The following is a 22,785-nucleotide window of genomic DNA, read 5'->3' on the forward strand; positions in this document are numbered from 1 at the left end:
CTTACCAAGGCTCTCTGGGCAATTCTGTAAGAATTGAGGAGAAAACAGCCTTTTATCCTTAAAAGCTAGAAACAGTTCTACTGCTGGCAGTATGACATGAACTCTTAATTTCCTTATCTACAAAGAAGAGAACACATTATTTGTTAGATCCAAATTAAAAAACTGAAGTGAGAGTATTTGGGTAATCCACTATAAAAATGTAAGGTGTGAAATTAGCAAAAATAGGTTGTGGGAAATCTAGACTTTTTCAAAAGTCAGAAAGTTTCCACAAACTGATCATAGGAAAAGTTCAGATGAAATTAAAGTTGGGCATTAGATGCCATAATGTTCTTTATCTTAGAAAGGGTGGGTTCTTTTTAAAAGTGAAGTTCTGTCAAGGAAATCTGAATATGTGATTTATTAACAGCTCAGTTAGCTTCTGTATATGCTTTAGAAGTATAGTTTACATGTTTGAAATTTATTGTAAATATTTAAGCCAAGATGACCATAGATAGTAAAGCCATATTCTAAAATTTATCTATTCATATAAATAACATATAGTATATAATATGCACATGCATACGTTTTCTTTCAGAATTCCAGAAAACAAAAGGAAAATTAGAAGAAAAAAGTATATTCTATAGAAATGGACTGCTACAGCTTAAGGGTTCACTGTGTCAGACCTTCATTTACTTTGAATATGCTTTTCCTTTGAAGGAAAGCTTTTGTTTTTCAGGTTATAGTTCAGACCTTGATTACCATGATTCTGTGGTCCCCCTTATACATTATATATGGCAGATGTTAAATTTCTTGCTGTTTTTCCCTTGCTTCCTGAGAGATTTTAATATTCCTCAGCTAGACATTTGTTGAGATTTCTTTTGGTAAAACATGAACAGATTTTAATGTTAGCTTAAGAAAACCATAAATAAAACAAGATACTTAACAACGACAAGAGCAACGAAATCCATGCAATACATTTTTCAGAATCAGATATAGGAGAATACCTCAGACTTGTGTAGTTTCTGTTATGTCTGCAGCCGGAATTGCAGGGAGCACAAAAATGAATGTCAGGGCTTCCCTGGTGGCACAGTGGTTGAGAGTCTGCCTGCCGATGCAGGGGACATGGGTCCGTGCCCCGGTCTGGGAAGATCCCACATGCCGCTGAGCGGCTAGGCCCGTGAGCCTGCGCGTCCGGAGCCTGTGCTCTGCAACGGGAGAGGCCCGCATACCAAAAAAAAAAAAAAAAAAAAAAAAAAAAGAATGTCAGAGATGAGAGCCTGCCAGTCAGAGTCTCAGTATTTCACAGACATAGACATTAGTAATTCTAAACCAAGCTAGATGTTTGTCATTGGTATAGGCCACTATGATCCAAATTCTATGGGAAAAGCATAGAGCGGAGGAGAAATTATTTCTAACCAGAGACTTCGAGAGGTTTCTTTGGGAGAATGGGTAGGAATTTTACTGGTTTTGAGCACTGTGTTGGGCTTCAGGAGACAGCGTTGAGGAAAGAGGAATTTGAGGAAGGGCTCTAAATGAAGTCAGTGCAAGGTATGTTTGGAGAAGGGTGAACAGAACAGTTTGGCTAGAGTATGAGGATTGTGAAATAGAATAGTGGAAAAAGGGGCTCAAAGCAGTTTGGGCCCAGACTGTGGAGGGCTTTGAGTGGCAAGCTGAGAAATCTGGATTTTAGCATATTTTATTTTTGCATTAAATTTCAGTAATACAGCAGTAATTAGTCCATTTACAGTGCTGTGAAATATTTGACAAAAATCAGAGAAGATGCTCCATATGGTCTCACTTAGAAAATTCTTTCAGTAGCTTAGAATAGAACTGATTAAAACTTCAACTGCCCTGAAGTAAACATTTATTTAGCATCTGCTGTTGGCTGAACACTGCATTGGCACTTGGAAAGAGAAGGTATAGAGTATCAGTTAAGGATACAGTTGTAGAGACAGAACACACAGGAAACTGAAGAACGTTCATAAAGCAGCAATATGTTTGTTACTTTAGAATCTCTTACTTCAGTTTCGCTCCCAGGGCCGGTGCTGGCATAAATGTATTCATTTCTGAGGCAAAAGGTTAGGAAGCTATTGGAGAGGCATTTTCTGCCCTGCTGTTTGAAAATGTTATAGACCTCAGGTGAGAGTAATTGGGATAATCCTTGCCACCATCCAGACTGGCGGTGTGTTTAGAATAGCCCCGGTGTAGATAGGAGTCATCACATAAACCATTTCAAGGCCATGCACGACGTCTTTAGTTCATAGGATCTAGTTCTCAAAGGCAAGTGAGTGTTTCATAACCACCACAACAAAATCTCACTAACTCTTTAAAGTTAGTTAATAGGAAATGCTTTTCATAGTTATCACAATGGGGTAGGTGATTTCATGAATTTGTCTTCTTACTTCGAAGATTAGTGTTCCCTTATAATCTCTGTAGACCTATTAACTTTCTTTTTTTGTTATCTTTCTGATCTTTAAGATAGCAATATTGTATCCACACTGTCCTAATTGTGTGTAGTAATTTCTCACAAGTTTATGAGGGACTTTTAGCCTTAAAATGTTTCCCAATCCTGTCATGGAGAACTCAGAGTGAAGTAGAAGGAACTGCTCATTCTTCCCTCCACACCCTGGGCTCTCCCACCTCTGCAGCTTTGCTCAAGTTTTCCTCTTTGCCTGGAATGCTCTTCCTCTTTCTCCTTCCTTTTGACTGTCTCTGACCTGGTAACTTTAAAATGCAGTATGTTGCAGAGTAATTTCCTCATATTGATAGTTCATTTGCTATATATATATATATATATATATATATTCTATTTTCAGTTAGTTCTTAATGATTCTTTTCCTTAATGTCTTTTTTAAAAAATTGCCACTTAATGTTTAAGATATGATTACTTAGAATAATAGCTCCCCTTTCCTTCAGGGTTAATTAGTGGTTTCAAGTGTTTGTAGCCTTTATGCATAATATAAAAAGCGTAACATAAATGTGCTGTCGTCGTTATAATGGTAATGATTACCACATCAATTAATACCATCTGTTTCATCCTTATTTTTTGTTATGTGGTTCTTAGGTTCAGAATTTAACATTACGCAGCCAGAAGTTGGGTGTATTATCTAGCTCACAAAATGGTCCGCCAAAAAGTACTAGTCAAACTCAGTCATTGACAATTTGTCATAACAAAACAACAGTGACCAGTTCTAAAATCAGCCAACGAGATCCTTCTCCAGAAAGTAATAAGAAAGGAGAAAGTCCAAGTCTGGAATCACGAAGCACAGCTGTCACCCGGACATCAAGTATTCACCAGTTAATAGCACCAGGTGGGATAAAGCTTTTGTTGAAAATAGTTGCATTATTCATTTTCTTAGCAAAACAAAAGATGTCCATTACTTGAACGAGAATACTTTTAAAACATCTTAAAATGTGAATTTTATAAGTTAACAAAAGAACAGTAGTGTAGCTTGAAAAATCAAAAGAGCCCAACAGCTAAAACAAATTATAATAATAAAATAGATTTTTTGGGTCAGTTGACATTTGATTAACATCTTCATCATGTGCTGGTCTTCTGTTATGTCGATGAAACCTTTTAGCTTTAAAAAAATTTGCCTGTGGTTTGTTTAATGTGCTTTAGTGGAACAAAATTAAAAGCTTTTTTAAAAAAGCAAGTATGTATTTTTCTTTAACATTGTCATTAGTGGGAGGAATTTATCAGTTTCCAAAAATAAGGATTATGCATAATTATTTTCCTCACCATGTTGCTTTTTTTCCATCTTTGATTTCATCTCTGAGAGGCAAATGTCAGGGAATCAACTAAGTCGTTTTCATTTTCATCAGCCTTTGAATCCCGTGTGTGCTCCCTCTGCCATCTACAGATAATGTTGCTTCATGGTTCTCATGCCGGAAATTCTGCGGCCGTGCAGACTGAGTTTCCTTACCATGTCTTCTGTTCATCTCAGAATTTCTCAGTGTTGAGCTTTCTTCACTTCTAATAGGATAAGGAATTATCTGCTTTCTTCTTTAAAGTTAGCACTATTTCCTTGTGTCATTGATTGCATCTTTTTTACTGGCTCCTGACCTTCTTTCATAGTTATTATAGCATCTTTTGTCTCCCTCATGCTGGATCCTTTCTTTTGCTTCTTAAGCATACTTAGATCTCTTCTATTCTTAATATATCTACATATGTTTTTATACCAGTTTAACTATTGTTTATTGAAAGTGTGTGTGTGTGTGTGTGTGTGTGTGTGTGTGTGTGTGTTTGTGTGTGTGTTTATGAGATGCACTGGGCTAGATACCTCACATATGTCACATTAAAAAAAAAAATCTTCCTTTGATCCAGCCTCATCAGGTAAGCATCTTCTTTCTATCCTTTTATAATTATGCATTACTTTTTTTTCTTTTTTTTGCATTACTTTTTAAAGATTCATTTTACACTGCCGAAGGTTGCCTTTTCTCTTTTTATGTTTCCTCTGTGCTGATATTGCCAACATTCTCTATATCATGCAATCTCAAGATCTTGGAATTGTTTGATTCCCCTAGTTAGAAATCTCTCATCCTTCTGAACTTGTATAGCATTTAAAAAATATATATTTATTTAATTGTCTGCACTGAGTCTTAGTTGCAGCATGCGGGGATCTTTTAGTTGCGGCATGTGGGATCTTTAGGTGCAGCATGCGAACTCTTAGTTGTGTCATGTGGGATCTAGTTCCCTGACCAGGGATCGAATCTGGGCCCCCTGCATTGGGAGTGTGGAGTCTTAGCCACTGGACCACCAGGGAAGTCCCTTGTATAGCATTTTCATATTTCTTTGTGGTACTTTTTCTTTTACAGTTATTTATATACTTATTGATCTTAGCTTTTCTACTAGACAGTAAGTCAGCTCTTTGAGGGTAGGGAACTAATATCAAGCACCCGCGTTTCAGGTACTTTACATTTATTAAATCTTTTAATTCTTTTTCAGATTAACCTTTTCATTCTTTTATCTTGACAGCAGCAAGTTGTGCCTTATATGTACTTATATCTATACTAGGTGGACAGTAGTAACTATTTGTTGGATTAATAGTTGATTTTTTTTTCCATTTGTGCTAACGAGGTATCACCGCTTAGAATTCTTCAGTCTGAATCTTAGACAAGTGAAGGGTTTGTTAGAATGTATAAATAATAAATCCACTCATAGTATGGTTAGATGTGAATTCTCTTTTATAAACATCTGTGTGCAAGGTCCTGCCATCTATATGGCATGATAACAGGATTTTTGTACTGTATTGTCCAGAGTATTCTTAGCCTCAAACCAGCCTCTCTGGCCAGTGTTTTGTTTTGTTTTGTTTTCTGTTTGGCTGCGCTCCGTGGCTTGTGGGATCTTAGTTACCCAACCAGAGGTTGAACCCATGCCCTCGGCAGTGAAAGCACGGAGTCCTAACCACTGGAACGCCAGGGAATTCCCTGGCCAGTGTTGGTGGAAGGAGTTAGTGTGGAGAGGCAGTGACCCACTGTGCTTGGAATGACTGCTCAGGGGACAATTTATATTGATTTCTATAGTTTTGATAGATTATAATGGAGGGTAGGTTAATATCCTTTCAAAGAGAAAGGTAGGAACTCTTTCAGGGTTAGTTCAAGCAAAGAGATCTGCTTTTGGATTTTCATTCCCCCTGAACTCACAATATCTGTTTCTAAGTTAACACTTAATCTTCCCCTTTTCATTGATAGTGTGATAATATCTTTATAGTTGCCTTCCTCTGATGGCCAATATTTTATGTAAGTATGGAGGAGACCAGTAAGCTAAAACCATCTAGAGTAAGAGGGCCTTACACCATCCTGAGACTTCAGGACAATTGCAATTCCAGATTTAGAGCTTATGTGTATTAACCAAACTCCAGTTTCTGTGGTGTTACTTTTTAGAAATAAAACCAAATGGAACACCCTAAGCCACATAAACCTTTGCAGCTTCCAAACTTAAAAATTCAGTTTTAACTTAAAAATGCAGTTATTCAAAGCAATTTGTATCTTCTGGCAAGGCAGCAGTTATAATTTTTCTACCCTTTTAGTTTTTCTGCTCTTGTTGGTATGGAGTTAGTCTGAAGCTGAGTTTTTTTTTTTTTTTTTTTTTTTTTTTGAGATTCTTGAACTGGTAATTTATCCTTTTCTTCAATTAGAAGAATGCTTGCTCCTGCAGGTCCCTTTCAAGTATTAAAAAATCTGCTTGTATTCTAACATAGTATAGTCTAGTAATTATTATAATAGACATATGACAGACATGGTTATTATTTCCTTACATGTATTTCTAGGGTGCTAACATCATTTAGTTTTCTTCATCATTTCTTCTTGAGGGTGGAATTCCCACTTGATATTTATTAATCCTATTTTTAATATATAAAATAAAGGCAAACTTTAACCAAAGGTCTGGAAATTATCATGAACTATATTAGAGCTCAGTCTTTAGAGCTTTTATGAAATTAGTTAGAAAAAATATGCATCTTTTTTTGTAGACATTAATCCAGTATGTAGTGAAAAGCCTAATTAGTCTGCTTAGGCTATCATAAAAAAATAACCATGACCTAGATAGCTTAAACCAGGGGTCCCCAACCCCCAGGCCACGGACCAGTAGCGGTCCTCGGCCTGTTAGAAATAAGGCCACACAGCAGGAGGTGAGCGGCAGGCGGGTGAGTAGTGAAGCTTCATCTCCCGCTCCCCATTCCTCATTGCTCACATTACGGCCTGAACCACCATATCTGCCCCTCTCCCCATCCCTTGAAAAATTGTCTTCCATGAAAATGGTCCCTGGTGCCAAAATGGTTGGGGACCGCTGGCTTAAACAACAGAAATTTATCTTCTCACAGTTCTGGAGGCTGGAAAGCTCAAGATCAAGAACTGGCAGTGTTTGGTTTTTGGTGAGCGCTCTCTTTCAGGCTTGCAGATGGCTGCCTTCTAGTTTGTCCTCATACAGTCTTTCCTCTGAGTGCAAGAAGAGAGGATATCGAGTTCTCTTCTGTCTCATCCTGTTGGGTCAGGGCCTCACACTTTTGACCTCATTGAACCATAATTACTTCCTTAGAGGCCCCCTTAGCAAACACAGTCACATTAAGGGTTAGGGCTTCAACATGAATTTTGGGGGACACATACATTCAGACCATAATAGGAACCTAGACTCAGCTAAGACTGTGGATTCTTTTATACCCAGTGCTGCCCCTTAATAGCCAGGTGATTTTAGGCAAGTCACTTCACTACTGAAAGTTTCTTCACTTGAAATATACTGGATTAGTATAGTACCCTATGTACCTCATGGGGTTGTAGTAACTACTGAATGAAATAATATAATAATTTACAATAATATATTTAATTATTTGCAATAATAAAAGGTTCTGCTGCATATGTGAGAGATGGTGCCAATCATTAATTCTCCAGTTATGAGGCCACCCTGACAATATTAAAGTGTTTATTAAAATCAGAGAAATTAACACACGTCATGATTCTCCAGAACACTAGGACTTTTCTTATACGGAAGTATTGTTTAAGATATCCTCACAGTTATTCTATAGTATATGTGCTTGTCAGTTGGAATTAATGGACTAATATAAAATATATAGACTCATTTTGATTTCTGATCAAAGAAAAATTTCATTTAGGTGAAAGGATAACTATTACTGTATTGAATTACCAGCTCTAGAAGGCAAAGATTGCTTACTTGCTAGAGCAGAGAAAGACTTTTTATTCCCATGAATATAATCTCCATTGTACTTCAAGAATATCGTATATTTTAATTATAACTTAAAAATTGAATTAAAGTGGGCCTTTGGTAAACCTCTATTTCCTTATCTGTAAAAGGGTACCTACTCAACAGGCATTTTGTGAGTACAAAGGAGAGAGATGTGAAAGCATCTTAAGCCCCTTGGTGGAAAGGTACTCTATAAAAGTCCAAGATTTTTTTGAATACTCTATAATAGAGAGTCTTTATCAACACATTTATAAAGTGCTGACATAAAATTTTCAGTCTTAGTTTGAAATGCTAGTCTAGTTATATGAAAATTACTTTGTTAGATGAAATTTTAGATCTAATTTCCATTTTGTTTTTAACAATTTGTGGGTATTTGTTGAACCTTCTAAATGCTTCTTTCTTGAGATGTTAATCAGATGTTAATTTCCTTAAAGAATCTCCAGAATTTCAAATAATAACCAACCAAATACAGAAAGGTTGAAAAGAAGTTGTTAGAATTTTTTATAAGGTTTTTGTCGCAAATAATGGTTGAATATAAAAATAGATACAAGGCATTACAGTCTGAGATTAAGAAAAAATTTTTGCCTGTTTTTAGGTATATTTTAAATGTGATAATGTTACATGATATTAATATTAAGTAATCTTTTCAGTTTATTTTCTAGTGAACCCAGTTTCCATTCTTATTTAGATAGGATTTCACCAGCATCTCCCTCTGTGTGAACATATGCACCAGTCAGTATGCAGAAGAGGCATAATGATGTGGAAACTACTTACTACTTGATTTTGCTAATTCTTACATATATATTTCCTGTTGTGAGTGGCTCCCTTGTGGAGAAAACTGGTATTATCACTTATAGATTACTGTAGGTTTTTTTTAGTGTATGTGGGAGAGAGAAGTAAAACAAGATCATTTGTCTAGACAGCGTGGCTGATTGCTTCATTTTTTCTGCAAGCTAAACTATTGCTCTCCTGGATTTGGAATGGCCCCTGAAATTTCATTTCTTAGTTACTGTGATTATTTAACCATGCTGTAGGATTCACATATGTGTTTTGCTTAAGTGAATTAACTTCTTATACAAAATATTTTCCTAGGTCAAATAGTACCAACTACTCATCTCAGTTCAAATTGGGGAACTTATTTGGGAAGCTTTATAGGTAATTACATTGACTGTTAGTTGGAAGAACGTTTAGACATGGATTAGAAAGGATGAAACCTTTATCTTATGATTTTGAAGTTATCTTTATTTATATTACACTTGTTCAGTTACACTCCTCTTCTTCCCAGAGAAGGAATTCAAGTGGATAAACTTTGTTAAAAGTTAATGGAAATATTCTGGTGACATATAAAATTTAATAAGAATAAATCATGTGTAAATTCAGATTTATGAATCAGTTGTTTTAGGCAGTTTTCTTTTGGAACTTATCACAGTACAGTTTGTTTTATGAAATTATGTAGTTTTCCAAGGACAAGTTGTTTGTCATTACATTTTTGAGCCATTCTTGTTGGGAAGACTTGTAATAGATTTCTGATGATTGTGACCTTCTGATGCGAAAACTTTCCTCATTTAGATTTATTTTAAAATTTATGTGATTATTTTTGAAATAAATACTAATTGTCATTTTTTTCTCTCACAGCTTCATATCCTCCAATTCAGCCTCATCCTCTAATAAAACATCAGCAGATTCCTCTTCATTCACCACCTACCAAAGTTTCCCACCATCAGCTGATGCTACAACAGCAGCAACAGCAAATTCAGCCAATCACACTTCAAAGTCCAACTCAAGACCCACCGCCATCCCAGCACTGTTTACCACTCCAAAACCACGGCCTGCCTCCAGCTCCCAGTAGTGCCCAGTCACAGCATTGTTCCCCAATTCAGAGTCATCCCCCTCCTTTACCGGTGTCTCCTAGCCAGTCACAGTCAGCACAGCAGTCTGTAGTGGTGTCTCCTCCACCACCTCATTCACCAAGTCAGTCTCCTACTATAATTATTCATCCACAAGCACTTATTCAGCCACACCCGCTTGTGTCATCAGCTCTCCAGCCAGGGTCAAACTTGCAGCAGTCCACTGCTAATCAGGTGCAACCTACAGCACAGCTGAATCTTCCATCCCATCTTCCACTTCCAGCTTCCCCTGTTGTACACATTGGCCCAGTTCAGCAGTCCGCCTTGGTGTCCCCAGGTCAGCAGATTGTGTCTCCAGCATCACACCAGCAATATTCAACCCTGCAGTCCTCTCCAATCCCAATTGCAACCCCTCCGCAGATGTCGACATCTCCTCCAGCTCAGATTCCACCACTGCCCTTGCAGTCTATGCAGTCTTTACAAGTGCAGCCTGAAATTCTGTCCCAGGGCCAGGTTTTGGTGCAGAATGCTTTGGTGTCAGAAGAGGAACTTCCAGCTGCAGAAGCTTTGGTCCAGTTGCCATTTCAGACTCTTCCTCCTCCACAGACTGTTGCGGTAAACCTACAAGTACAACCACCAGCATCCGTTGATCCACCAGTGGTAAGCCCTTGGAAGCTCTTTGACTTTCTTGCTGACCTGAAAGTAAAAACAGTTTTCTCCCACGCTATGTTATATCATTAGATCTAAATGCCAATGAATTTAAAAAGCTTGAAATTTCCATCTGTCAGTATCTGACATACATGCTGTATGGACAAAAAAAAAAATGCCTTTTGTTGTAGTATGGTTGCATGCTTGATAATTTGTGATGGTTATTAAAGTCCCTCGTTAATTTTATTACTATTTAAACAAATCCATCTGCTATCTTTACAGAGTTGATTTTTTTTCCCCAAGGGAATGCATTTGAACCAGTGTCATCTGCACAAAGTTTTTTCTCTTAAGGTGATTATCCTTCATAGATCCCTTCTGTTGGCTTGTATGTTCTTAAACGTATGGTTTATCTAGCTAACCTTTTTGGCTGTATGCATTCTGAAGTACTAGGCCTTTATGGTGCTTTTGCTTCAAGGTGGAGGTATGCTTGTTTGATGTAATTTTTTGGTAAACTTGTATTTTGCAATTAAAACTTTGTAAAAACCAGTTATTCTAGGAAAGAATCCAACTTTGCAAAAACAACATTAACTGTAGGCCATCTTTTAGAATTATTAAACTTCTGATTTTTAAATTTCTACTAAGGGAGAATATATACTTAAAATATTTCTCATTTAAAAAGCTAAGAAAATCTCAGTGGATGAGTTGAATACTGAGGATGAAAAAATCCACTGGGAGGAGTAAAAGTTTTGAGTAACTGAGATTGTGGTGAAATTTATCAAAATAAACCTCTAGAAATGGTACATATTGCCTACAGAGGAAAATTATCCTGAAAAATGTTTTTCTTTTAAACATTCTATAAAGGACTTTTTAAATTTATAAAATAATTTATAATAAAAATTGAAATAAGGTCTCTAAATGTTAGAATGATCAAATTCATAATTAATTTATAACTGAGGAAAACAATATTCTCAAAAGAGGTTTTATTTTTTTTACTTTTACTTTTTTTGAATTTTATTTTATTTTTATACAGTGGGTTCTTATTAGTTATCTATTTTATATATATTAGTGTATACATGTCAATCTCAATCTCCCAGTTCATCCCACCACCACCCCCCAAAGGAGGTTTTATATCAAACCTCACTAAAGAGATTTTATCACTTAAAGGCTAGTAACCATAAACTCAGAAAGGAAAGGAGTTTCAAAGTCTGTTCCTTAATGGGAAACATTTTGGTTCTCAGGATGCAAATTTATAGATTCTTTATTCTTGTCATTCTGACTGATCTTAATAGGCATGAAGAGATTGAATTCCACTTCCTACTCACTTTTATTAAGAACAGAACTTGACAAAGACAACAATGGGCATCTAGAAATAAGTTTGTATTTCAATTATTATGTCTCTATATTTTCTTTTAATGGATTTTTGAAGAGTTTACAATGGATATTATAATATAAAAACACAGGCTTAAAAGTGTACAGTACCTTCAAAGAAATCAAATTTAATTTGAATTTATATTCTCACTTTCTAGTTCAATGAATTGGTTTTTAACAAGTAAAAAAATAAAATTTCTCTATATGCCTTATATTTTTCTAATTATTTTTGTTAGGGCAGACCTTGGAGGAACATGTTTGGGATAGAAATATCCAAAACATAACAACCCTTGAATTGAAGCTAAAAATATCTAGGATCTTATTATTTTCTGCCCTCTATTAATTTTGGTTTTTTTTAAATTTATGTTACCTCATTTTTGGAATTTTTTTTTTCATGAGAAGAATAACTTTCTCTGCTATCACTGGTATGGTCATATTTGCTACAGATGTTTCCATGTTATTGTTCTTATCTTTTACCTTTCTTTGAGTACCATAGCCTACTTATTAAATTGCTGTATTTTTCTTTTATTACCTTTATCAAATCAATTTTTTTAACCATCACATTTCTTCATGAATTACACATTCGTTCACAATTTCCTGGTTGTTTCAAATATTCAAAGGTAGGGAGATACTTACTTCTAAGAGATGTGAAATTTTCAAAGATAAGTGAATTTTCAAAGTAAAATCAGTATGTTTTTTTAAAAGATTTTTCATTGACATTTAGGTATGATAAGTAAGATATGGTAAGTGTAGATAATTTAGAACTAATAAATGTTTTCCACAGTTTATTTAGGGAAAGGAGACAGATGGGACTAATGTACTTTATTGAGGTAAGTTCGGCAGCCAGTGTTAGTTTTAGCATAGTCATAGTTATGAATTAAAGAGAAATTGTGATGTACAGTTTCCAAATGATCTTGTGAGCAAAACCTTCACTTCTTTGCTTTATTCAGTCTTTTAGTTGTCGCACTTAGATTTTTTTTATGCTGATGGTGCCAGATGTCTGTGACAGATCTGCTTTTGCCTACTTCTTTTATTCCTTAACTTACTTTGCCTTTACATGGGAGATGTGGAAGAAAGTATGTATAGTTAGGCTTACCTGTAAAGAACGAAAAATATTTTACAGTATTCTTTGTTGGATTATTTCAGAGTATGTTATTTGTGTTTGCCTCTTTTAATCCTTTAAAACTCTTTCATTACATTTTAAAAATCAGAATACTATGCATGATCATGCATGATCTTTGATTCCTTGAAAGGTACTGTAGTAGGTGTTTGAAAAACTTGTGACAGCATTAATATTAAAGAGAGAGTTTCAGCATTTTATGAAAGGATGATCTTTGGAAGAAAAGTAATATCTAATAAAGGAATGGTACATAGATACAGTTGAGCTGGTTGATACAACCATTACTTGTCTAATTACCTCTGAATCAGCATCCCCACCACTCTGCCAAATTAAGGTAATCACTACTACAGCAGGTGCCCCTCACTAGAAGTTTTTGTTTTTTGTTTTTCCTTTAACCCCCAGGACATTTTTTTGGATGACTTTCCCTATATTGGACATTATCATCATTTAAAAAAATTATCGTGAACAGATACTAGCAGCTATCATTGTTGCGCTGTACAGTAATGAACGACTGCTTTCACTCCTGAGGATCCAGACATGAGGCAAGGACTCTCTCTTAGTGAAACAGGTTTCCAGATTCAGGGTTGTGAGCAAATAACTTTTAAAAATGTTGCCTACTTAGTAGCTGATTCGAATCACAGCTCAGGATATTATATTTGATATAAAATTATCAGTAACAAAGGGATTTTTTAATTTTAAAAAAAGGAAGCTATTTTTTTCTTAATAGAGTCTTGAAAAATTAGGGGTCTTTTTTGTTTGTTTTGGTTTTTAAATTCTATTGCTGTTGTTAGATATGCCTTTGTAGGTAAAACTTCATAGTCCTTTTTATCACACATTGTTTATGCTGGTTTCAGGAATATTGATTGTTTTTATATTTAATTTCAAATCAAACTTTTTCAATAGTTTGATTAAAAATACATACAATATTAGATCATTTAAAAGTTTTTTGTGAATGTTGAAGAAACATTTTTTGTTTTGATATTTATTAGAAATATTAATCAGTTTGGGTAAGTTATCTTAAAAACTCACAACTTTTATAAATGTAAGTAATAAACTTTGTACATATAAGAAGGGGGTAAACTGCTTTGTGGCTTTGTTTTTAGTGACCTGTCATCTTTCAAAAATAATGGTTAAATAAAAAACGATGACAAATTAAAATAAATACCTGTGTCAGTCTCTACAAGTGGACTTTGAAAATTCAGCCTTAAATTTAATAAAAAAATCAATAATAGGTTAGACATTTTTAAAGTTCCTTCTCAGAGTACTTTTGAGTCCATGTTTTCTTCTTAAGTATTATCTTTACCATTGGATAACAAGGTAGTTAAATTAAAGATGTAACTTTCTTCTATAAGTATGGAACAATATTAAAGAACTAAAAGTAATATGTCAAATGGTTTAGGATGTGTGTGTGTGTGTGTGTGTGTGTGTGTGTTATTTCAAGGACAGATGTTTTCTGTTTAACTGATACTAGCTTATAAAAATTCATTAGATTCTTGAGTAGATCAGAAGATTAAACATGTAATCACATACCTTTTTTGTGGGTACTCAGACATTACTTTTCAAAGTTTAATCTTTAATTCACATAAATATAATAAAGAATAACCTGGGATGTAGTCCTTTAAACAGTGCATTTCCTTATATAATATGTGTCATTTTGGAGATTTACTTAACATGCTTGTGAAAAATATTAGTATCTATTTTGATTTATGACAGTGGAAGTTAACAGAAACTATAGTAAATTCCCCAAATAGTTGTTTGAGTGTATAAAATCAAAACATTTTAAAAAATTAACAAAATTAAAAATATGTCCTGACTTGACTATCATCTTTGGGAAACCTTAGTGATTTATAGCCTAGGTACTGATCCACAACTTGCTTTCAGTGAAATATCATCAAGTATCATGAATCATCAAGGATTATGAAAAACTTCATTTGAATGATTTTAAAGTTTTCCTTTCAATCTGTCAAATAGTCATTTTGCCTTTTAATTTTTAAAACACTCGGAATTTATTTTGTTAATTAAATTAAGAACACCTTATCAAATGTATTTTAGAAACATTTTTAGGCAGCATGGTTTGTCGTTGCAGGTTTATCAAGTAGAAGATGTATGTGAAGAAGAAATGCCAGAGGAGTCAGAAGAATGTGTCCGAATGGATAGAACTCCACCACCACCCACATTGTCTCCAGCAGCTATAACTGTGGGGAGAGGAGAAGATTTGACTTCTGAGCATCCTTTGTTAGGTGAGGAAATGCCTGGATTTGGGGAAATTTTCTATTAGAGAAATGTTAGTAACGGAAAAAGTTTTTTTTCACTAGAGGTGGTATTAAACTAATTTGCTGTGTAATTAATTGCTGCAAAACATAGATTAGAATTCAAGACTTTTTAAAATAATTAGTTAATTAATTTATGGCCGCATTGGGTCTTCATTGCGGTGCACGGGCTTCCTCTAGTTGAGATGAGTGGGGGCTACTCTTCTTTGCGGTGCGCGGGCTTCTCATTGCGGTGGCTTCTCTTATTGCAGAGCATGGGCTCTAGGCACACAAGCTTCAGTAGTTGTGGCACGCAGGCTCAGTAGTTGTGGCTCGCAGGCTCTACAGCACAGGCTCAGTAGTCGTGGCGCACAGGCTTAGTTGCTCTGCGGTATGTGGGATCTTCCTGGACCAGGGCTTGAACCTGTGTCCCCTGCATTGGCAGGCGGATTCTTAACCACTGCGCCACCAGGGAAGTCCCAAGATTTTTCTTGTTGTTGTTGAGGAATAATTAGAACAGTAGTTGAGGAACTACCCATATCAAAAATGTATTTCAGCCTTTGAATTTTTAGTAGTTTGTACAGATATGTTTCATATGACCATTCAGACTTATGTGTCAAGCTATTTCTAGCTTAAAACCTAGAATAAATCAAAGTTCTATCAGAAGATTTCAATTATACTTTCCAAAAATCACAAAGCATGGGCTTCCCTGGTGGCGCAGTGGTTGGGAGTCCGCCTGCCGATGCAGGGGACACGGGTTCGTGCCCTGGTCTGGGAGGATCCGACATGCCACGGAGCGGCTGGGCCCGTGAGCCATGGCCGCTGAGCCTGTGCGTCCGGAGCCTGTGCTCCTCGATGGGAGAGGCCACAGCAGTGAGAGGCCCGCGTACCGCAAAAAAAAAAAAAAAAAAAATCACAAAGCATTTGAAGTCATATCTGACATTCGTCATAATTGCTTGTGATCCAGACTGAGTAAATGCTTCTAAAAGTGTTCTTTCCCAGACGGTACTTAAATTAAGCCTTACTAATTCTTACTAGGGACGTGGATTAAAAAATTCTTGAGCTTAAGCATTCAAATTCTTACTCACTACTTCAGAACAAATTCTTATTCACTACTTCAGAACAAATTCTTATTCACTACTTCAGAACATACTTACGAGTTCAAGTAAATCTTCTCTATACTCCTCCTCATAATATCAAAGTGACTATGAATCCTAGGTATTTTACTAAAACGTTATAATCTATAGCCTGGTGTCTAAGTCCTAAAAAAGATATATTCTGTGTTAGGGTTTTTTTTTTTTTTTAAAGTATTTAATTTAGGTCAGGGGTTGGCAAATGATAGCTCACGCTTCAGATCCTTCCTGCTGCATGTTTTTGTATGGCCCATGAGCTAAGTATGGTTTTAAAATTTTTAAATGTTTGAAAAAAAAATCAAAAGAAGAGTAATGTTTCATGTCATGTGAAGATTATGTGAAATTCAAATTTCATTGTCCATGAATAAAGTTCTATGCAACACAGCCACGTTCATTTGTTCAGATATTATCTGTGGCTACTTTTGCATTACTGCAGCAAAGATGAGTCATTGCAGAGACCATATGTCCTTTAGAGAAAGTTTACTGACCGCTTATCCAGATAATACTAATCTTGGTTCAGGCTTTGTCGTAAGTATTTTGTTCTATTGAATATCTCATGGCCTTCATGATCACGTTCAGTTAAGAAGAACCACTACAACAGGCATGGAAACAGACTGTAACGGGGCACTGATTTTGCTACCAAAGCAGCCCTTGTCCTCTCTTTTCTTCAGCATGCCACGTTTCTATCCCTTCTCTTCTTTCTAGCTTTTATCCCTTACTACCAATGTGAATCTCTGGAAAGCACGGAGGGGGAAAACCAATTTTCCTCCAACTTTTTCCCCTTCCTGAAAAATAGAAAACATTTAGTCAATAAATTATATGAAATATTTAAGACAAGTTCAATATTATTGCCTTTGCTTATTCAAAATAATACCTCAAAAGATAGATTTAAGAAAATCTAACTATAGTATTAAATCTTTGTAGTTTGTGTACACTGAAAATGGATTTATGTTGCTGCAGATTTCTTGGAGTTTTGATTTAAAGGCAGAAATATGTATTTAATTGGATACTAACCTTGCATTGTGACTGTGATTTAATTACCTAATAATCATTACTAATGATACTCAAGAAAATTTAAACATTTTTGAAATATTGAAACTCAAGAATATCTTCACATTATTTCCTCAGGAATGTAGTCTGAGATCCTGGCAGGCATATCCATCCCTCTGGCTAAATTGTCTAAGTACAATGTAGATTTTTGAATCTTCCTTTAATTTACATCATACTTAACTAGTTTCTGTAGTATATGAGGGGGGAAAAACAAGCACAGGTTGCTCATCAAATCATGTAATAAACTAACCTATAAAAATAGAGGGACTTGTTTCCACCCAGGATTCAGTCTTCATAAATCTATAAGAATTCTTAAAAAAGCATCCATAAAAAAGAGTAGAAAAAGCTCATAGATCTTGCTCAGAAAATGAGACTGTGAATAGGCAGAGTAACCTGTGGCAAAGTCTTATCAGTTAACTTGGGGTTTCTCTCTCACAGTTGTCTTAAATCTAGAGAGTGTAGTAATTGTGTTTTTTTTGTTTTTTTTAAAAACTAATTAATTAAATTTTGGCTGCATTGGGTCTCTGTTGCTGCTCACGGGCTTTCTCTAGTTGTGGCGAGCGGGGGCTGCTCTTTGTTGAGGTGCGTGGGCTTCTCATTGCGGTGGCTTCTCTTGTTGTGGAGCACGGGCTCTAGGCACGTGGGCTTCAGTAGTTGTGGCACGTGGACTCAGTAGTTGTGGCTCACGCGCTCTAGAGTGGGGAGGCTCAGTAGTTGTGGCGCACGGGCTTAGTTGCTCGGCGGCATGTGGGATCTTCCCAGATCGGGGATCGAACCCATGTCCCCAGCATTGGCAGGCGGATTCTTAACCACTGCGCCACCAGGGAAGTCCCCAATAATTGTGTTTTTGTTCTGCTATAATATGTCAATGTTTCTTGTGTTTTTTATTTTAACAGCTGATTATAAACTGGCAAGTCATAGCTATTAATAACTTTTTTAAGAAGTCAGTAACTTACAACTTTGTTTTCAACAAAATTTAGATCTATTTGTATGTATGATCCAAAAATTAGTTAGAACATATACTAAGCAGTATTTTCTGAATAAACCACAATATACTTAATGCAGCTTTATATTTCTAAAGTAACAAAATATTTATAAATCTATAAGAGATATTAAAATTTATCTTATTTTTCACTTCTCCATAGATTTATATTTTCCTTCCAACAGAAAAATTGCTTTTTAGCCCAGTTCAGGATTATATCTTTTATCCTTTTCCTCTAGGAGTATATGTGAAAATCGGGTATGTGGGGTAGGATTTTTATGGAGTTCTTCAGTCTGGTAATGCGTGTGTACAATTGTGTATTTGTTCCTGGAAATCAGCAAACCAGTATTTCCTGCTGACTTTTTCTTTGCTTTGCTTTTTTTTTTTTTTTTGGCTGCGTTGGGTCTTTGTTGCTGCACGGGCTTTCTCTACTTGCGGCGAGCGGGGGCTGCTCTTTGTGCTGTGCACGGGCTTCTCATTGCAGTGGCTTCTCTTGTTGCGGAGCGTGGGCTCTAGGCGGGCGGGCTTCAGTACTTGTGGCGCACATGCTCTGCAGCATGTGGGATCTTCCCGGACTAGGGATCAAACCCGTGTCCCCTGAATTGGCAGGCAGATTCTTAACCACTGTGCCACCAGGGAAGTCCTCTGCTGACTTTCTTTTGTAGTTTTTAATGAGGGATTGTGTGACTTTATATAGGTTTTCCAGTACAGTTTATCCTGGTGGATTATTTGGTGGAACTAGGTTAAGTTATGGCTGTAATCTTGCTGTGATAAGCTACATAGTGTTATTAATTACATCAGAGTTACTATGTCTGAACTGTTAGCTTTTCCATTTCTGACACTACACTATTTTGTTAGCTGAAATTTTTATTCGATAGGGATTTCTTTTCTTTCTTCTCTACCTAACTGGGCTATATTTTGAGCATTTTTGATAGTGATATCAATCCTTTTCATTACTGATGGTGGAGAGGAGTTACCGTAGCAATGAAAAAAGCATTGTCTCTGGAACCCAGAACCTGACTGCCTGGGTTAGTATCCCAGCTCCACTGCTTATTAGCTGTGTGCCTCTAGGCAAGTTGCTTTATCTTTCTGTGTTTTGATTTCCACATCTATAAAATGGAGATAATAACAGTACCTACCCATAGGCTAGTTTTGAGGACTAAATGTGTTATAACATGTAAGACATTTATACAGTACCTGGCACAGAAGTGCTCAGTAAGTAGTAGTATTGTCTTTACCACATGTTCTTTTTTTGTTATTTTTCTCAGAAATCTTGTACTCACTGGTATTCCTAGCTATCAGCTGGCTCCGTCTCTCCACTTTGGTACAGCTTAGTAAAGGTTTATTGTTACCGAATGGGGAGGTAAAGCCTCCATTGTAGGCTGTGGGTCTGTCTTATTGTGGTCCTCAGAGTTTGAAGGGGAGGAATCACAGTGATCCAGCCCAACATTTTGCAATTGCCTGGTATACAGTGTTCCCCCAAATTGACATGTACAGTGTCAATGAAGAGTTGTTAAAGATAACAACAACAAAGAACATTTGTGCATGGATGTGGATTAGCTTGAAATAAAGGTAATGCCCTGTATAATTCATTAAAATTATTACTTATTCTGTGGATTTCATGATTCTTTTTTTCTTAAGCATGTTTTCAAAGTACTTTTTTCCCCCCATATCATTTGGAATATATAAACAGAAACATAGGGAATTTAATATCTGTATAGCTTAAAATTTAAAAGTTTTTTTAGTAATTATTCTTAAATTGACATTCTAAAACATTTTCGTGTCTTATGGGACAGTTCTTTGTAACCAAAGTTGGAATGACAACTTTGAGCAAGTCACCCCCTTCCTCTGTAAGTGGGAATAGTAGTATGTATCTCATAAGGTTATTGTGGAGATTAAATGAGATAATAAATATAAAGGTCTTAGAATGTTTTTTTAAAGCACCAGATATTAACTACTATTGCTTAGAATGTTTTTTTTAAAGCACCAGATATTAACTATTATTGTTACTAATATTTATTCTTGAATTTTCTTTCATATTTGCCTGGGCAGAATGCTAAAGATTAAAAAAATGACTTTTTTTTTTTGTTCCACAGAGCAAGTAGAATTACCTGTTGTGGCATCAGTCAGTGCTTCAGTAATTAAATCTCCGTCAGATCCTTCACATGTGTCTGTTCCTCCACCTCCGCTCTTACTTCCAGCTGCTACCACAAGGAGTAATAGTACATCTATGCCTAGTAGCATACCCAGTGTAGAAAACAAACCTCCACAGGCTATTGTTAAGCCACAGATCTTGACCCATGTTATTGAAGGCTTTGTAATTCAGGAGGGATTGGAGCCATTTCCTGTAAGTAGCAAGCAAATTTGTATTTTTACAATTATTCATGTAGCATTATCTTAAAATATATGATCTGTTGTTATCTAATAAAAAGCTTGTAATTTTATCTCAAAAGTTGTTAATCTTTTATCTAGAATTTCTTTATATATATACTTTATATATTTCCAGATATACTTCTAGGATTTTACGCTACCTATTTAAATGTATAAACTAAGAAGAAAAATTTCAGGATATAAGGATATCAGTTTTATAATTTTTAGAGAAGGCAATTTTATGTTTACTCCAATGAAATAAACTTTCTATTTTTTTAAGGGGATTGAAATGATACCTAAAGTGCATTAGTTTCTTTTTAATGGTGTTTTCTTGCATAATATGATACTTTGTGAACTTTAACTTGAATACAGAAAATAATAACTTCCCAGTGATCTCATACTTCTGATGTTACCCAGTTGATGCTTTAAAATTAGCAACTAGATTTTTTCATTATTCTTAAATCTCAGCCTTCAATCAGATTTCAAGAATGCTTCAAAATGTTCACCTCAAAATTGAGGTGCTATATCTGTTACTAAAAGTATTGTGATTTGAGACTAACTGTACATTACAGCTACCCTAGCTACATTACATACTAATATCTAGAGATGAACATTTTCCCTTAGAAAATATACCAAGACAAGTGGCCCAAATCAAAGCCCAAATCAAAGACAAGAAAACAAAATTATGTATTTTGAAGGACTTTGAACTATCTGATTTTTCAGATTCATAGGTAGTGCATTGTGATTGCACTGTGATAGTTGACTGTCTAATCAGTTGTCTTTGCTTTCAGTTTACTGTGTGTATATTAAGCTTGGATCTAAGAATCTCTGATATATAGTGAATGGAGGAATGGGGTTTTTTCTCCCTATTCCTCAGTGATTGGATCCTGGCTCTGCCACATATAGACTATGTAACCTTTGTCAAGTCATTCAGCCTTTTTGAAATTCATTTGTTCATCCAGCAGATGGAGGTGATACTTTGCTCTTAGGGTTATTGTGAAGACTAAATGTGCATAAATTGTTCTGTGTAGTGCCTGGCACTTAATGGCCATAGCTTTGATTATCAGTTATTACTAGTGACAGTTACAACTTCTTCTTTCAGATTACAAAAGTAATATATATTATTTTTTTAATGGAAAATTTGGAAAATGTAGAGAACAAATAATCCTCAGTAATACCACAGAGTATATTTATATATATATATTTTTTCATATGATCAAGGTTATTATTATATATACAGTTCAGCTTCTTTCACTTAGTATATCTTGAGCATTTATTTTCTAGTTTGATTAATAGTACTTAGGAAACATTTTGAAAGGTTACATAATATTTCACTTTCTGGACAACTGTAATTTATGTAATCCATTACAGTTGGCCCCCCATATCCACAGGTTTCACATCAGGGAGTCAACCCAATCATAGATCAGGAATTTAAAAAAAAAAGAAAGTCTACAAAGTTCCAGAAAGCGAAACTGGAATTTGCCATGCACGGGCAACTGTTTACTTCACATTTACATTGTATTCAATATTATAAGTAATCTAGAGATGATTTAAAGTATATGGGGGGTGGGATGGGGAGGGTGGGAGGGAGGGAGATGCATGAGGGAAGGGATGTGGGAACAGATGTATATGTATGACTGATTCACTTTGTTATAAAGCAGAAACTAATAAAAAAAAAAAGAGAAAAAAAAAAATAAAGTATATGGGATGGGACTTCCCTGGCAGTCCAGTGGTTAAGACTCCGTGCTCCCAATGCATTGGGTTGATCCCTGGTCAGGGAACTAAGATCCCGTATGCCATGTGGTGTGGCCAAAAAAAAAAAAAGTACATGGGAGAATGTGCATAGGTTATATGCAAATAATACTCCATTTTACATAAGGGACTTGAGCATCTGCAGAATTTGTATCCTCTGGAGTCTTGGAACCAATCCCCTGCAAGTACTGAGGGACAACTATGTTGTTGGACATTCAGGTTTCCATTTTTTTGCTGTCAGATAGCCCTGAAAGGAATATTTTTGTATGTAAATTATCCACATTTGAAAACCACATTTTAAATAATTTCTTTAGCATAAATTCCTAGAAGTATAGGTGTTGGATCACATTACATATGTATTCAACGTATGTATTCATAAGACTCCTGATACATATTGCCAAATTATTTTCTGGAAGATTATTTAAATTTATTCATATACCAGAAGTGTATACTCTTAGCAGCACTGAATATTACAGTTTTTTCAGCAATGAGTTTTCCATTTTTTCTTTTTTCGATTATAATAGGTTGCTGAACTAGGGAGTCAGGAGACTTGAGTTCCTGATTCTGCTTTTGTAAAGAAATTACCTG

The 22,785-nt window shown here is 35.5% G+C and overlaps 1 protein-coding gene across 4 annotated transcripts in view; it reads left to right on the forward strand.

The window, feature by feature from the left end:
- PHC3 (polyhomeotic homolog 3) overlaps window positions 1–22,785 on the forward strand; it is an 81,030-nt gene that overhangs the window by 30,993 nt on the left and 27,252 nt on the right. For 3 of the 4 annotated variants that reach the window (XM_082624224.1, XM_082624226.1, XM_082624227.1), the window contains 5 exons: window positions 3,044–3,290; window positions 9,314–10,185; window positions 10,477–10,524; window positions 14,748–14,901; window positions 20,172–20,422. In XM_082624224.1, coding sequence (XP_082480350.1) covers window positions 3,044–3,290; window positions 9,314–10,185; window positions 10,477–10,524; window positions 14,748–14,901; window positions 20,172–20,422 — 1,572 coding nt within the window. The remainder of the gene's footprint in view (window positions 1–3,043; window positions 3,291–9,313; window positions 10,186–10,476; window positions 10,525–14,747; window positions 14,902–20,171; window positions 20,423–22,785) is intronic. The other variant, XM_082624225.1, reaches the window with a different exon arrangement.

Source organism: Mesoplodon mirus (assembly GCF_964341445.2).
Source record: "Mesoplodon mirus genome assembly, chromosome: 6".
NCBI classification, from domain to species: domain Eukaryota; kingdom Metazoa; phylum Chordata; class Mammalia; order Artiodactyla; family Ziphiidae; genus Mesoplodon; species Mesoplodon mirus.